This window comes from Malaya genurostris, chromosome 2 (assembly GCF_030247185.1).
Source record: "Malaya genurostris strain Urasoe2022 chromosome 2, Malgen_1.1, whole genome shotgun sequence".
NCBI lineage: Eukaryota > Metazoa > Arthropoda > Insecta > Diptera > Culicidae > Malaya > Malaya genurostris.
Genome location: NC_080571.1, coordinates 255,186,142 through 255,201,887, shown reverse-complemented (window position 1 = coordinate 255,201,887; position 15,746 = coordinate 255,186,142). Strand labels below are relative to the sequence as shown.

Genomic DNA, 15,746 nt, shown 5'->3' with positions numbered 1-15,746 from the left:
GTAGATGGCTGAACCGATCCAAGATTCTAATGAAATCTAAGAAACATCTAAGATTCAAATGAAAGGTCTTAAGATTCTATAAAACATCTTACTTTTTATTTAGAACCAACTTCTGGTTTAAGGCATGTAAGGTGATTAGTATAAAAATGTTCATTACACATAAATTATTAAGGTTTATAAGGGATTTGGATAGTCAATAACCAAATAAACTTATTTCAGTTTTAGCGATATTCAGTTTTCGATTCGGAAAGTACACAAAAATTTAATACGCACTACGATTTCTCAAAGATGTCTACACTGATTCAGGAATCAGAACTAATGGGCTCAAGTGGCACGTTACCCTAGTTATTTGGAGACTTGTGCCTTGCTCTTTTTGAATCAAATGTAAGACTTTCAAGGTTCCTTTTTCCTCAGGTGAATTTAATTGACTTCGGCTATACCGATTATCGAATTCCGGTTCCAGTATCGAATCGTTTCTCAAAGCTCAATCGTTTTCTTAAAAAAGGCCAAATCGAATTTCAGAGACAGAAATTCAAATTAAAGAATTTATGGTCCCATACAAAATTAATGAATTTTATCCGATTCTGACATTCGATTCTGGAATTAAAAGGTGATGAGTTTTCAAAATTCAAACCGATATAGAAGATGACAATCCCAAAAAGGTATCATCCCACTGATAGGTTTTTTTCAGAAAGTTACCCAATATTACTGCTACTTTTTATTTCAGGAATTTTGTCGAATAAGTGACGAAAGTGCCCAAGCATACTTTTGTGAACAACCAGAATAAATTTGTGTCAAAAACCAGCCAAAATTACAGTTAGAAATTATCTTAAAGACTGTCCCAGAAAGTATGGACGCACTTTGATTTCGCTGTAAATAATTCACAAGTGTTAGATATTCAAATTTTATTCGATATCCTGATAATATTAGACTACAACAACAGAATATTATTCTCAACATTTGTATTTAGCCAATGTAGACTAGCTGGCGTACCTTGCGAACGTTCCTCATTAAATTCCGTACAGACTTCTTGGCGACAAGTTTTGACACTTTTTTCCAATCTTTTTCGAACTGTTGAATGGTTTCGGCTGCCGCGACATGTTTCCCAAGATGTGCTTTCGTTAATGCCCAAAATTCCTCAATTGGTCGAAGTTGTGGGCAATTTGGAGGATTCATGTCTTTTGGGACGAAAGTGACATTTTTGGTAGTATACCATTCTACCGTTGATTTCGAGTAGTGGCAAGAACCAAGATCTGGCCAGAAGACTACAAGATCCTTGTGGCTTCGAATCATGGGTAGAAGTCGTTTTTGTAAACATTCCTTGATGTATATTTCTCTGTTCATTGAAGCAGTGGTGATGAAGTGCTTCAAAATCTTACCGCAGCTAAAAATTGATTGCCAGACCATAGCTTTCTTACCAAATTTTTCGACTTCAATCGATGTCTCGGACTGGTTTAACACTTGCCCTTCTCGCACCGTATAATATTGTGGTCCTGGCAAGGATTTGTAATCGAGTTTCACCTAGGTCTCGTCGTCCATGATTATGCAGTTCAAATTTCCAGCAAGAATCGTATTGTACAGCTTTCGAACCCTCGGCCTGATCGATGCTTCTTGTTTCGAACTACGTTTTGGTTGTTTCTGCTTCTTGTAGGTTCGAAGATTCAAACGTTCTTTAACACGAAGAACATTTGACTTCGAAGTGCCCACTTTTTTGGCCACATCCCGAACTGAAACCCCCTTCTTTTGCTCGAACGCCTTCAGTATATACGTTTATCCAACTGAGGGTTAGCAGGGCCTTTTTTTCGACCCGTTTTCGGTTTATCCTCAAAGGTGTTATCCTCACCGAACTTCCTGATTGCATTTCGCACGGCTTTATCACTTACTCTTTCCATTTTTGCTATCTTTCTCAGCGACAGTCCGCGTTCTGTGCACCATTTGTACACAATTTTTCGACGTTATTCTGCTGAAAGTCCACGCATTTCGAAACAAACTAATGAAAACGAATAAACAACTGCACAAGTGGTTAGAGAAGAGTGTAAACAACAGGACGCAGCCATGAAAATTAACAGATTCTGAACCATTGCGAAATGGCAGCGGATCTTGATTGCGTCCATACTTTCTGGGACAGCCTCTAAAGAAAAATCGGTTTTAATCCACCTAGTGGTGTAATGATGCCTTTATCATATTTCTCATATTCGCATATATAATTGTGTGGATTTTCGCAAAATGATTTTGACTAATTCTTGGAAAACAAAAGATTTGCCAATCAACTAGTATAACCTACAGAATGAATCAGTTCTCAGATCGGTAAGAACATCTCTGAGAAAACGAAGTGAGTTCCATTATTGCAGGTACTTCCGAAAGCGGAATCCGGGTACCGGTATAATCAAAGTCGGTTCGAGAAAAGTGACTGGGATACGTTTCTGAGTCTATAGTTACAATATCCTGTCGTTAATCGAAAACCGGCAATCAGAAAAGCCGACACCAATTAGTTTGGCCGTCTACTCCCAATGACTATTAATTGGAACAGTATTGAGGCAAGATTAGAAATTAGCTTTTAGTGACGGTATACATATTTTGATAATCTTCACCATGCAATCCCGCAATCGGATGTCGGATCCGGATGAAATTCAATATGAGACCACAAGACCTTTCATTTGAACCTAATTTTGTAACAATTGGTCAATCTATCGCTGAGGAAAGTGAATGAGATCCATTTTGGAATATATGACCACTATTCCCGATGCTTCCGGAATCGAAAACAGCGGGAACAGGATAGCCAGAATCGGTTTGTTTTATTTGTCTACTGATAATTGCTACCAATTGAAACAGTCACGAGGTCAGTTTAGAATTTTTTTAACGTTTTTATATTTCGCCACTTTAAGTGAGGTTATCCAATTTTCAACACACTTTACTCTATAATTCCGGAACCGGAAGTCGCCTGCGCATGAAACTTTGGAGTTGTATAGGACTATGAGACCTTCCATTTAAACTTAATGTTGGTAAAATCAGTCGAGCCATCTCTGAACAAAGTGAGGAAATAATTTGAAATAGTAATTTTAACTCTAAATGAAATTAAGGAACTTTGTATAAGACATTTGTACCTTTAATTTAAATCTGAACTTGTAAGAATCGGTTCAGCCGTCTCTGAGAAAAGTAAGTGCACTTATTTTCATTTCTTTTGCGCATATCATCCTGTAATTCCGGAACCGGAAGCCGGATTCGAATAAAATTCAGGAACTTTGTATGTAGCTACAAGACCTACATACATTCATACACACACATACAGACATTTTGCATACTCCACGATATGAGATGAATGCTATATGAAACTCGGCCCTCCGGGCCTCGGTTCAAAAGTCGGTTTTCACAGTGATTACATAACCTTTCTATATGAGAAAGACAAAACAATCACAAATCATGTTATATAGCTGATTAAATTTTTTTTTCATGAATACGTTTATTTCATAAGGCAATAAGCTTTCCTTCGCCGTAGCATCCACTATGCATAGTACTTTAAGCGTAATACATTTCGAATATCATATTAGTATGTCGGAATTCGTTAGTTAATCTAAACATTGTTATCAAGCGATTTGCTGTTATAAATTTCATTACAAATAAACATTTATTTTGTACATGATCTTATAACTATTTCAGGTTTTTTGTATTAGTTCATCACTTTTATTCAATGTAAGATCGCTGTCTATTGGTTGAACTTATGGAATAGGAAGGAGTCTAACATAAGGGTTAATCGGAATAGTGTAATGTAATCAGCCAGCTGGAATTAAAGCAACCTTTCGTCGCTATAATCACTGTTTGGAATGTTCATATTGACCACCCAACGAGCATCGAGAATATCACAGATTTTATTCCTAAGTTGCGATTCAGTTGCGAATTTATTAAGTAGAGGTTTTTTCATTGATGAAAATATAATAATTAAACCTTGCACGAACCATTTCGGCGTCGAACTGTGAAAGCTCTGCATCGAAATATCATCGGAGACTTTCCTCTCTATCGATTATTTATGTAGCGATATTTTTTGTGGGTCAAAATTCGTCATCAAGTTTCGCTGACATTAAAAATCACTTATGAGTTTCAAGGTTCAGAGTTTTGTGGATTCTTGTTTCATGAATGAAAATATCGGAAGTGATTTTTTCAGTCACAGTTTTTTTTTTAGAAAATCTCTTGAACTGAATTTTTCACGAGTGATAATGAAATGAACTTTTTCTGATCATGATTTTCCCAACACTGATTAGATACACCTCTTTCAGCGGAGTAGGGTTTAATATCCGAATTTTAAGCGTCTTGGATGTCGTGTAGTCTTAATCCTTCGCCGGGGATTAGACCAGTAGATTGCGACGTAGCTCCGGTATGGATCGTCGGGGCGCCAGTGAACCGGAAGCCATCCTCCAAGCGGAATCATTGGAGGCGACCCAGGCATAATGCCGATCGATCCATTCACGGGTATCGGAAGCGACGGTTACGGGAGAACTTCGATCGCCGGGAAATTCTTCGCCGGTGTAGGCTAGATCATTCGCCGGGGACTAGCCGAGTTGAAGCCACAGCATCGAAGTTGAGTCGTCGGGGCGCCAGTGAACCGAAAGCCACTCTCCAACCGGAATCACAGGTTCGACCTCGGCACTCATTCGAGTGTCCCGTGTGGCAAAACACGAGATTCGGTGTCGGGAGAAACTCTTTCGTCGGGGAGCACTCCGTCGGCGTAGTCCAGATCCTTCGACGGGGATTAGATCAGTAGATGGTGGTCCAAGGTGTTTTAGTGGGTAGATTCAATTTTACAGTGCTAGTCCTGTGGACACTCTGTGCGTAAATGCATTTCACCTTGTTAGAAAAAAAAGCGTCGTGGTTGCAGTAAATTACTCAAAGGCAGTTATTGAACTCTATGCATCGGTGAGGGACAGCTGTTACTCAAAATTAATAATAAAATACAAAGTTCTAACGAAAACTAGTAACTTTTAATAGGAAAGGTTTTAATTTTTTCGTTACCAGACAACTTTGGATTTTTTTGCTGCTATAATTCCGAACACTCCATTTATAAACTTAGCTTTTAAATTTTCTACTTGTTCTTACAAACTGTTATCATTGTTTTATAAAAGTACTAGTATTGTGTAATGAATAACTTTTAAAAAAATTACTGAGAAAAAAACCAGTATGCTAGTTTACGACGCCATACCTGAAAAAAAAATTCGCGCTGCTTTTATTTCGAACAGCACTGTACACAATTATACCGCAGGAACCAGAAGTGACAGCCATTTAGGCTTCGAACTTGATCAACGATTGATCGAACTTGATTTAGTACGCCATTGAATTTAGTTACTAGGTAATGACGACAAAGTATTTGTCCAACAATAAAATCAAACTAGGATCCAAGTGAAGCTTCCCTCAAAGCTTTCGATTCAAGCACTTCGAAAGCAGAAAAATCTGAAGCAAATCCCGGTAAACGAGCTTACCCTCAGAGCTTGGATCTTATTACCGTTCTATAGAATTCACACTCGCTGAAGCTGAATGCATTCTGCGAGAGCACCAAACTCCATAATAACAATAACGACAGCAATAACAACAACAACAACAACAACAACAATGACAACAGCAACAGCAATCCATTGCAGTGGAGCAAATCTCCTTTGTACACACAGAAAGGAAACCTCACAGAAGTACGCCCAATTGGAAGATGCTCACTCTTCCTGTACTTATAGACCGACTCTGCGGTGCTGCGGTGCAACTCGTCGCATTTTCCGGTTTCACCAACCTAGGGTGGAAAATGTGCTGCTTCAGTACAGCTCCTACTGTTTCTTTCTATTTCTCATTTTTTTTTCTCCCATTCTTGTACGTAAATGTACCAAGCGTGCTACCGCTGACAGATACTGATGGAAGGCTGAGCCGGCTTCTGCTAGGAGTAAGGAGCCTTACCAACTTGCGAAGACTACACTCGTCGTTTGCACTGCAGCAGCCGGCTGTTTGCTCGTGAGCGGATTATTTATTCATGATCGCGGTGAAAAGAAAATAATTGAATTTAATGCGGATATTCCCAACGAATGTGGATCGCTTTGATCTGTGTCGGAGAGACGGCTAGCAAAAAAAAAACCAAGAAGACTTTTCTGTGCGTGACCAGAGCTGGGAATATGTAGGTTTTTCTAGCATGTATTCCGTTGTGGTTTTGTTTGTGATGACTTGAAACGCTGTACAGTGAATGAACGCAGATATTAAAAAGAATAACTTCTTTGGTTTTGATACATTGATTAGGATATTAGTTCTTCGGCATTCAGAAAAAGAAACATTGATTAAAGAAGACTCTTTTTCATCTAATGAAGCTGATGTATACCATATGACAGAGAGTGTTGAGCCATGAGACCGAGATTTAACAACTTCACATAGGATCATATGTTAAAAGAACCATATGAGTCTATAGTTCGATTTAATGAACTAATGAAATAAATTACATTATGCGTTTCCCGGAGTATGTTTGCTCTAAATTGAACTACCTGAGTGATTGAGACATATTTCAATATTTTACCCAGGACACGAGTTATATTGTTTATTCAACAGTCAATGTACAATAATTCATCAACTCATATCATCCACTTCATAGCCTTTGACATCGATGAAGTCTACTTCTTATTATTTATTTAGGGGTTTGGTACCACGTGGGTACCGGATTTGTGCTAAGTACACATAACTATTTTCAGTTTCTACGTTTCGCTTTCAGCTCAGCAGTGCGTCAGCAGTTTATGTTGAACTGCTAACGCCACCTAACGGTTCAACATAAACCGCTGAGCAGACGTAAAGTTAATGCTATTTACATATACACTTATCACACCGAAGTGCTATGTCTTTACTGACGTGCCGAAAGAAACGAAACTAAGTGACGACTTATTATTATTACTTTGATTGTTTTCTTAGAACGATCCAGCAAAGTGAGGGTTGTTCGAAGAAACACGTTTCGGTGTACTACCGCATCTTAGCATTTCTCATCTCAGAAGGAACGAAAATGTAAAAAATGTAAAATGTAAAATGATGTTTTGTAAAAATTCTTGCGAAACTATTGTAGGAAATCTACACGTTACAGGGTGGCCAGAAAAAAATAAATAAAACAAAATTCGATGCAAATATCTATCCAGCCACGCTCGTTGGAAATCCCAAAAATATTTACAAGTAAGTTCAGGCATATTGACTCTGAGAAAATATTTTACACGGACGGATCACGAATTGAAGATGCTACTGGGTTTGGTATATTCAACAGTAATGTTTCGGTCTCATTTAGGCTTCAAGAACCTGCATCTGTTTATATAGCAGAGTTAGCAGCAGTGAATTATAGTTTGAGTGTAATCGTCACATTATCTCCAAACGATTATTTTCTTTTCACATATAGTCTGAGTGCAATTGAAGCCATTCGCTCAAACGCTGCTGGCAAATATGAACCTTCTTTCATGGGCAAAACAAAACAGTGCCTGAACGTCATATTGAATAATAATTATCAAATCACAATAGTTTGGGTGCCGGCTCATTGTCCCATTCCAGGCAATGAAAGAGCCGATATTTTAGCCAAACGTGGTGCTATTGAGGGTGAAATTTATGAGAGGCCGATTGCTTTCAACGAATTCTATAGCGCGTCTCGACAAAGAACACTTGCCAGCTGGCAAGCTTCTTGGGATAAAGATGATCTGGGCCGGTGGATGCACTCAATTATTAATAAAATATCGACAAAGGCATGATTCAGGGGACTGAATGTGAGTAGGGATTTCATTCGTGTCATGTCCAGACTCATGTCCAATCACTACACGTTAGATGCACATCTCCTTCGAATTGGACTTTCCGAGACTAATCATTGTGCTTGTGGTGAAGGTTACCGCGATATTGATCATGTCGTTTGGACATGCGTGGAGTATCGTGATGTCAGATCTCAACTAATAAATTCCTTGCGTACCCAAGGTAGACTATCCAATGTCCCAGTTCGCGACATTCTTGCTTGTCGTGACGTTCCTTACATGAAACTTCTTTATTATTTCATTAAGTCCATTGGAGTTCCAATTTAAATTTTATTTTTTGTTAGACTGTTTTCTCTTCCATGAGTTCAACCAATAGCCAGCTATCTTACATTGAATAAAAGTGATGAACTGATACAAACAAACCTGAAATAGTTACAAGATCATGTGCAAAATAAATGTATTTTATTTAATGTAATTTAAAATAGCAACTCGCTTGATAAAAACAGTGTTTAGATTAACTAATGAATACCAACATACTAATATGATATTCGAAATGTATAAGGTTCTACGTACTATGTATTGTGGATGCCACGGCGAAGAAAAACTTATGTATATTGCCTATGAAATGAACGTATTTATGGAAAAAAAAATCTATCCAGCCAGTTTATTTTTTTTTAAAGTGCGGTATCCACTTTGTAAACAAATTTTGCATTCCGGAACAACATGCTCATTTGGACGATCAGTTTGCACGACCACATTTAAATTCAGCATATCAGTCAATGATGGCTGATTTGCTTGAAGCAAAGCTCGGATAAAACTTATCGAGTAATTTCGTTTCTTGCACAGTATTTTTTTTCATTGATAAAATATCAAAACACGAACACTGTGTGGACAATAACTAACACACTAATTAACCAAATATCATGAAATTTTGACAGGTGACATCTAAGGGTCAACTCTGTTGAACGCTACACGGAAAGAAATCCGTTACCGTTGTCATGAATAATACATCATGAAACCAATAAACACATGGGCTGAAAAGCCCCAGGCAAAACAAAAAGAACACGATTTTTTTGGTATTGGATATTCATTGGTAATTGAATATTCATTGATATTTCCTTTCTCAAGATAGTCGATAAATATTACACCACGCACATCCCAAAATACCGAGGCCATAACCTTTCCGATGTTCACCAGTTGCTATCCACTCAGATGACGATCGTTTTGATTCTGGAGTGAAGTAATGAATCCATGTTTCATCCATTGTCATATATAGATGCAAAAATTCCCGTTTGTTACTTTAAAACATGGCCAAACACTGCTTAGAATCATCAACACGTTCTCGTTTTTGGTCAACTGTGAGCAAACGCGGTACCCGCTTTGAACAGAGCTTTCTAATAGTCAAATGCTCATGCAATATAAAACCAACACGTTCTTTTGATATCTTTACGATGTCAGCTAACTCTACGACCAACCAACGTTTTATTGTTGTTTCTGATGGAGTGTTGTCTCCATAACACTTTTCAAGTCATTGCTTTGCTTGAACGATATTTTCCCATCAAGGAGCAGTGTAAAATTAAAACACGAAATTGAATCAAAAACACTGTTCTGAAAATAACAGAAGTAGCGTCACTCTTAACACAATAACTCTCGAACTATTGAATATAATATCAGCTGTCTTTCGAAGGTTCGTAGTAACTCAAACAAACAAAAACTGCAATAAAACTAGTGTCATCTATGTTTTAGGCTCGGGACTTTTCGGCTCATGTGTTACATAATTTCATTCACAACAGTCTCCTTTGAACATTTATTTTCGTTATTATAATTTCTGACACGAATCGGGGCTACTTTTTAACACAAATTCATTCAGATGGTTTGGTTAGTTCAGACTAGCCTGACTCTACGCTTACATCGCATATTCGACAACATTCTCTAAACCAAAAGTGTCAGCAATAAAACATTTGAACTTGATCATAGGTTACTTTCTTAAAAAAAACCTGCATAGAAAAAAATGCGTTTTGTCGGTTTCGTCACTTATACCATTATGTTCCCGGACCCGGAAGTGTCAGCCACTTGATTTTCGAACTTTATCCACATGTCGAATCCAATAGATGCCTTCAAACGAGCCTAAGCTTGTAGAAATTGGTTCAGCCATCTCCGGGAAAACCTGAACCCCGACCCATACCCGATCGAAAAATGAAAAACTGTTCAATTATTGTTGTTTGTTGATTTTTTCGGTTCTCACCATTGAATAAAGTGGCGGCGACTAAAACAAATAAAGATAAAAACCTATTTCCCGTACCCGACACTATTTTTCTTCCAATCCTAAACCCGGTCCGTGCCCGATAAAAAAAAATAAAAATTCTTACCCGAACCCAAAAAAAAGTTCCGAAGCTCGTCAAAATTTATGAACCCGAACCCGACTCGTACCCGTTGAAAATAAAAAAATCGGCACCCGTACCCGACAAACATACCTTTTTCTGTACCCGAACCCGACCAGTACCCGTCGGGTACGAGTTCGAGTCGGGTACATACACATACAGACATTTTTCGATCTTGTCGAATGGTATACAACACTATGGGTCTCGATTTCTCCTTCAATTCTATTAGAAAGGTATAAAGAAAGATAAAAACTTATGAGAAGCAGAGGACCCAGATTGCTACCCTATGGTGCACTAGAGCGATTGGTAAATGCGACCGATTCACGACAGGAATAATCTATTTTATGATTTATGCTAAACTGCTAAGTTGCACCAGCAATTCAACAAGCACTGACGGAACGATTGACACTATTGGTTTTATGACTTTTTTCTATCAGATTCAACAATGTTGAGAGAGCACCACTAATAATGGTCAATCGAAACAGAAGAAAACACGGTTCATTTTATTGCCTCAGTCTCCTGTAAAATGTAACATATTAAGAGTCGTATCAGTTTGAAACATGTATAAGTTTGAATACTCGTAGATTATAGAGCTGATTAGAGATTAAACTGATATGTTTGTCCGTTGGAATAATTATCTATTTAATGCAATTAACACAAACAGTGAGTATGATAATGCAACAAAATATATCGATCATTGATTGAGAAGGGAACTGGAGGTAAAAAAGCCAACCATTTGATGGTCACAATTTTCTTTTGTGATCGAATTTATACAGTTTAAAAACACTCTTCGTATAACTTTCTTTACTTTTCTTTTTTTACGTTTTACCTTTTGATCATCAGGGCATAGCAGTATATTTCAAAATGCAAATGTTTAACAGTTCAACGAAGACCGCTAAGCAAACGTATAGATAACTCTATTCAAATTAAATTTTTTCAAATTGTATCAAAGCACAGAGTCCTTCCCGATGTCCCAAACGAAAAAAAACAGACTTACTGATCGTCTTTCAAGTAATCGGGTTGTTTAAAAATTGTTTTCCGTGTAAAAATAGTTCGAATGTACCACCACTTAGTTGGAAATGAAATACTAAAATGCAAAGAATTTTTAGAATTTTCATTCACACTATTCGCAAACGTATTTAAATTTAATTCAAAAAAATGCATGCTTGAATTACCAATCCACGCTCCGATGTGTCCTAAGTACTGACAGCAATATTCCAGTTCTAATAATAAACTTCGACGTAAATAGCAGTCAGGTTAGTTCATATGTTAGCGAGTAGGCATTTATTTGTATTCACATGCTGTCTGCCTGACACACTGGCATTGCTCATTTGTTCGTAAACCAATCAATAGGATTACTTATTTATAATTTCCACCCGGATATGTGCTATCCGTGGCAGGAAAGCAAACATTTCACCTACCGGACTAGTACGAGTTCAAAAGAGCAACAAACCTCAAAACATCTGCGCTAGGAATGAATTGCAGAAACAACAACAATCTGTCATTTTGCGGCGGCCAGCCATGCGACAACCGTAGCGTGTTGCACGCTACATTACAAAACATGACCGTGGCTGCTTGGTAAACGTCAGTGTGAACAGCTACATGGAAGAGAAAAAACTGAGAATAACACATTGCCTTTGAAGCATACCGACCTGATTTTGTACGTTTATCACCAGCTGGCTTATCCCATGGCCAATTTGCACAAGAAAACAAATCAATCCAATCACTATCTTTCGGCTAATGCACGACTTGAAATACATTTTGACAAAAACACACACAGAACGCTACAGAATTGCACCGTCGAGCACTATTCGAAGACATGTGTAGAGCATCGGACAATGCAATACCCACTCTGTTTACACTAGCATTCGAAAGGATTTTTCATTTCACACAAGCTGCAGAACGCTGCAATGATTAACTTTGACGGAAAAAAAAAATTCTTCCTTCAGCAATTCGAATTCATTGACAATATGAGCCGGATCAACTTTGTTTTCGTCCTCCAGACAGTAGAGATGTATGTATGTATGTACAGTAAACAGACTGCTCAAGTGTACACTTCTCCTATCGGGATAAGGGAGGCGATTTGGTTTATCGTAAAGCACGAACACCGCACAACCAACCGAACGAACCGACGAATAAAAGGAGACTGATGATTCCGATCCGACGGCTACACGAGTGTAGCCGTGTCATACGCGGTGTTACCGAGAAAGGTTTGTTTGTCGCTTCTGCCACTATGTTGCACCAATATTATGCTACAACCATCCGTAGGGCGACTACTCTGCCCCTAGCGGAAAATTAATGCATAACGCGTGTGTACTGTTTTATCGATTGTTATGACTCGACCGACCGATTATCACGATGTCTTGTCAACAGTCGGAAAGATTCGTTTTCGTTTACATTTTGTCGAATCGAACAATTTAGTTGTGATAATTGATTAACGTAAGCGTATGTATTTGATGACGTGACTTTTATAGATCGCTCAGAAAAGTTTGAAAATATGCAATATTGTAGAGAAAACTCGGCAAATGAGCTCCTGGTTAGATTCGAGCCTAAACATAATAATATGATTATAATAATAGTAGAAGATTAATTATTAATGAACATTTTTGATCCACCTAATGATGCAATGATTCCTTTCTTATATCACACACATATTCTTATCTATAATACTATGGTTTCCCTATAAAATTGTTTTTTGAGTAGTACTATAAATCCTACTGACACTAAGAATCCTTCCAGGTCGGGGCTCGAACATACGATACAACTGGCTTGTAAGACCAGCGTCCTATGCATTGAACCGCCACTTCGAGGAATCGAAAGCTATCTTCAAATAAACTTCAGGAACTTTGTATGGGACTACAAGACTTCCATTTGAACCTAAGTTTTCGAAATTCTGTTCTGTCATTTTCGAGAAAAGTGCAAAAACTGTTATCGAAATACATGCTCATACTCATACACACGCGTCCTCATATCTACTCACACATGCAGACAGTTTTCGTTCTCAACGAACTCATACGAATGGTGTGATACTCGGACCTCCGGGCCTTGGTTCAAATTTGGCTTGAATTTCGATTTTTCTTACTTTTCGTCTCCAACTAATAAGTACATAACAGTTTCAATTCAACCGCAATCCAACTAAGCATTCCAACTTGAACTCCAACTCAACTTAAACAGCACTTTCTAAGTTGAACTAATGCTTCTCTATTTTATGTCTTGGATATAAACAAAAGACGACATTCTGATGATTAAAATTTATGGTTTTGCAATTAAGTAATGATACTGATTTTATTGCCACGCTTGTGGTAAACCTACGATCTCGAAACTTTCCCAGCATCCTTCTCCGAACCATTGATATATTTTTCTTTACTCTAGTATGTGTAGTTCGCTTGCTGTACAGTGTAAAAAATTACGCGTTGCTTCTCAAGAACAACACAGAAAGGAATTATGAATTTTACAAGTGACATAATTTTACAAACGATAAAATTCATATCTACTTAACTTGGCAAATGATGCAATATTTCATTGGTGCAGAATTTTAGAGGCTTCGAGTATAATTTGCACTCAGCTAGCAAGTGCGACTGTATGAATTTACATGCACCAGTTACCAGCCAAGCAGATATGTGCTTTTGTGGCTCAGCCGATTAACTGACTTGCTTTGTGATCTAATGTTTCTCGGTTCAAGTCGGCACTGTTGCTATCGATCTTTTGTTTTCTATTTCGTTCGATTTCAAGCCTTGTAATTTTCAAATCACATAATTTTACATGTGTTTGAATATAAATTTGTGTGAAATATGACGCTCCATTTATTTGAATCCTATAAGATGTAAAACTACAAGAATTTTTCGAGCTGTGAACGCGTCGCGACAAAATTTTGCGCAAGATTGGGCGAAATACCTTCGGAAACGAACACACCAAGAAAATATCGTGTAAATTTACGTCTTCTAAAACCGACATTGAAGCATGTAAAAGTGCATGGTTATAGTGCTCTTGGTCGTTCGAAGGTGTTTTGATGGCATAAAAAGAGAGGAGGGCATAGAAGACGAGGCGCGGTGCATAAGACAAGACCAGTCGAGGGGTAACCGTAATTTACGTCTTCTATCGCCAAGTATTCGCAAGATTACGGAAACTAGTCAATCATCATTTGTAATTGGATCCTTCATCAAAACAACGTCCCGTGCCACATCAGCATCTACGTGTGCCAGTATTTGATATCTAAAAGGATCGCCGTACTGCATCAACCGCCTCATTCGCCCGATCTGTCACCCTGTGACTTTTTTTGTTCCCTAGAACAAAATCGATGGTCAAAGGAACCCATTTTGAATCGGTTACAGGCATCTGTGACGAGTGTACTCGCTGACATTCCAATCGAAGCGTTCCAGGAATGTTACGAAGCATGGAAAACGCGCTGTAATCGTTATATATTTACCTAAAGATACTACCCAAGTAGCAAATGTAATTTATTGAACTTTCAAGATGTTTTACAATTGATTTAGAAATGTTATTTATGTCAGATATGTTCAAGAACATTTTTAAATGTATTAAAATTGATTGTGCAACTTATCACTGTTAAGTTTCACAATACTACTGAAAAAATCACGATAGAACAACTTTAAGTACATCTAAAACAATTGTGCAGTAAATCACAAGCTTGTTAATGTTTCACAAGTTCTGCAATTTTAAATCGTCATGTAAAACGGGAGTAACTATAACAATTATGCAACTTATCAAAAACTTTCCAGACGGCTGTCATAATTGTACCGGACACAATATACGTCGAAATTGCTATAAATCTCTTGTGGAAGAAAAATTAGTGAAATGATTGATGCTCTCCGCAAGGCAAAAAATGATAAGCCTTGCTGTAAAAAAGACTTTTCTTTTGAGTACGCATTTTTTTGGCTGCCTCATGAATTTTTGGGTCAGTGTGTGCAGTTTTCTTCGGTTTAAAAAAAAAACAATGCTATAAAATTCAATATTTGCAAAATAGCTGTGCAAAATTTATCTATTTGAATTGAACGCAAAACTTGCAGACATGAGATTATTATCATAAAAGTGGCAGAAATACAGCATTACATACGCAATGAAAACAAAAATCAATCAGATTATTTGTATTCGGTTTTCTTCTCGCGACGAAAATAAGCAGACCTAAGATGACTTTTTAAAGATATTGAACAAAAAGTAATTTTCATCATAAATACTCTGATAGTTATATATTACCGCTTGTGCAACTTTTCTTTGCAACTCCAGCACATGGACTTACCAAAATAATACCCACAGTGCGTATCACAAAAGTCGGGTCCGCTAAGATGAATCACTATACTTTATTGTTATTTAATTCAACAAGAAGATTTAAACTGATAAAAAAACAAAACGTATGCATTTATTTCCGAAATAATAATATGCTAATGTTTCCTCTTATTGAGATTATATATGTCATTACGATAGGTGAACCATTTTCTATTCAACTCACTGTTACCATCGATGCCATATTGTAAAACATTCAAGAAAATTCGAGATTTTTCAGGTTCAATAGCACATTAGTTTGATCGGAATTGTCTGAAAATTTTAAGAGTGTTTGATACACATATTATAAACACCATTCCGATGATTCTCATTAAAAATTATTATTTTCACAGAAATTGGT

General features: G+C 37.4%; 1 protein-coding gene across 1 annotated transcript in view; it reads right to left on the bottom strand.

Moving 5' to 3' along the window:
• The window catches only part of LOC131429573 (out at first protein), a 213,958-nt gene extending 201,699 nt beyond the window's left edge, over positions 1–12,259 (bottom strand). The window contains exon 1 of the mRNA XM_058593785.1: positions 11,758–12,259. Coding sequence (XP_058449768.1) covers positions 11,758–11,865 — 108 coding nt within the window. The 5' untranslated portion in view covers positions 11,866–12,259. The remainder of the gene's footprint in view (positions 1–11,757) is intronic.
• Between the last annotated feature and the right edge of the window lie 3,487 nt (positions 12,260–15,746).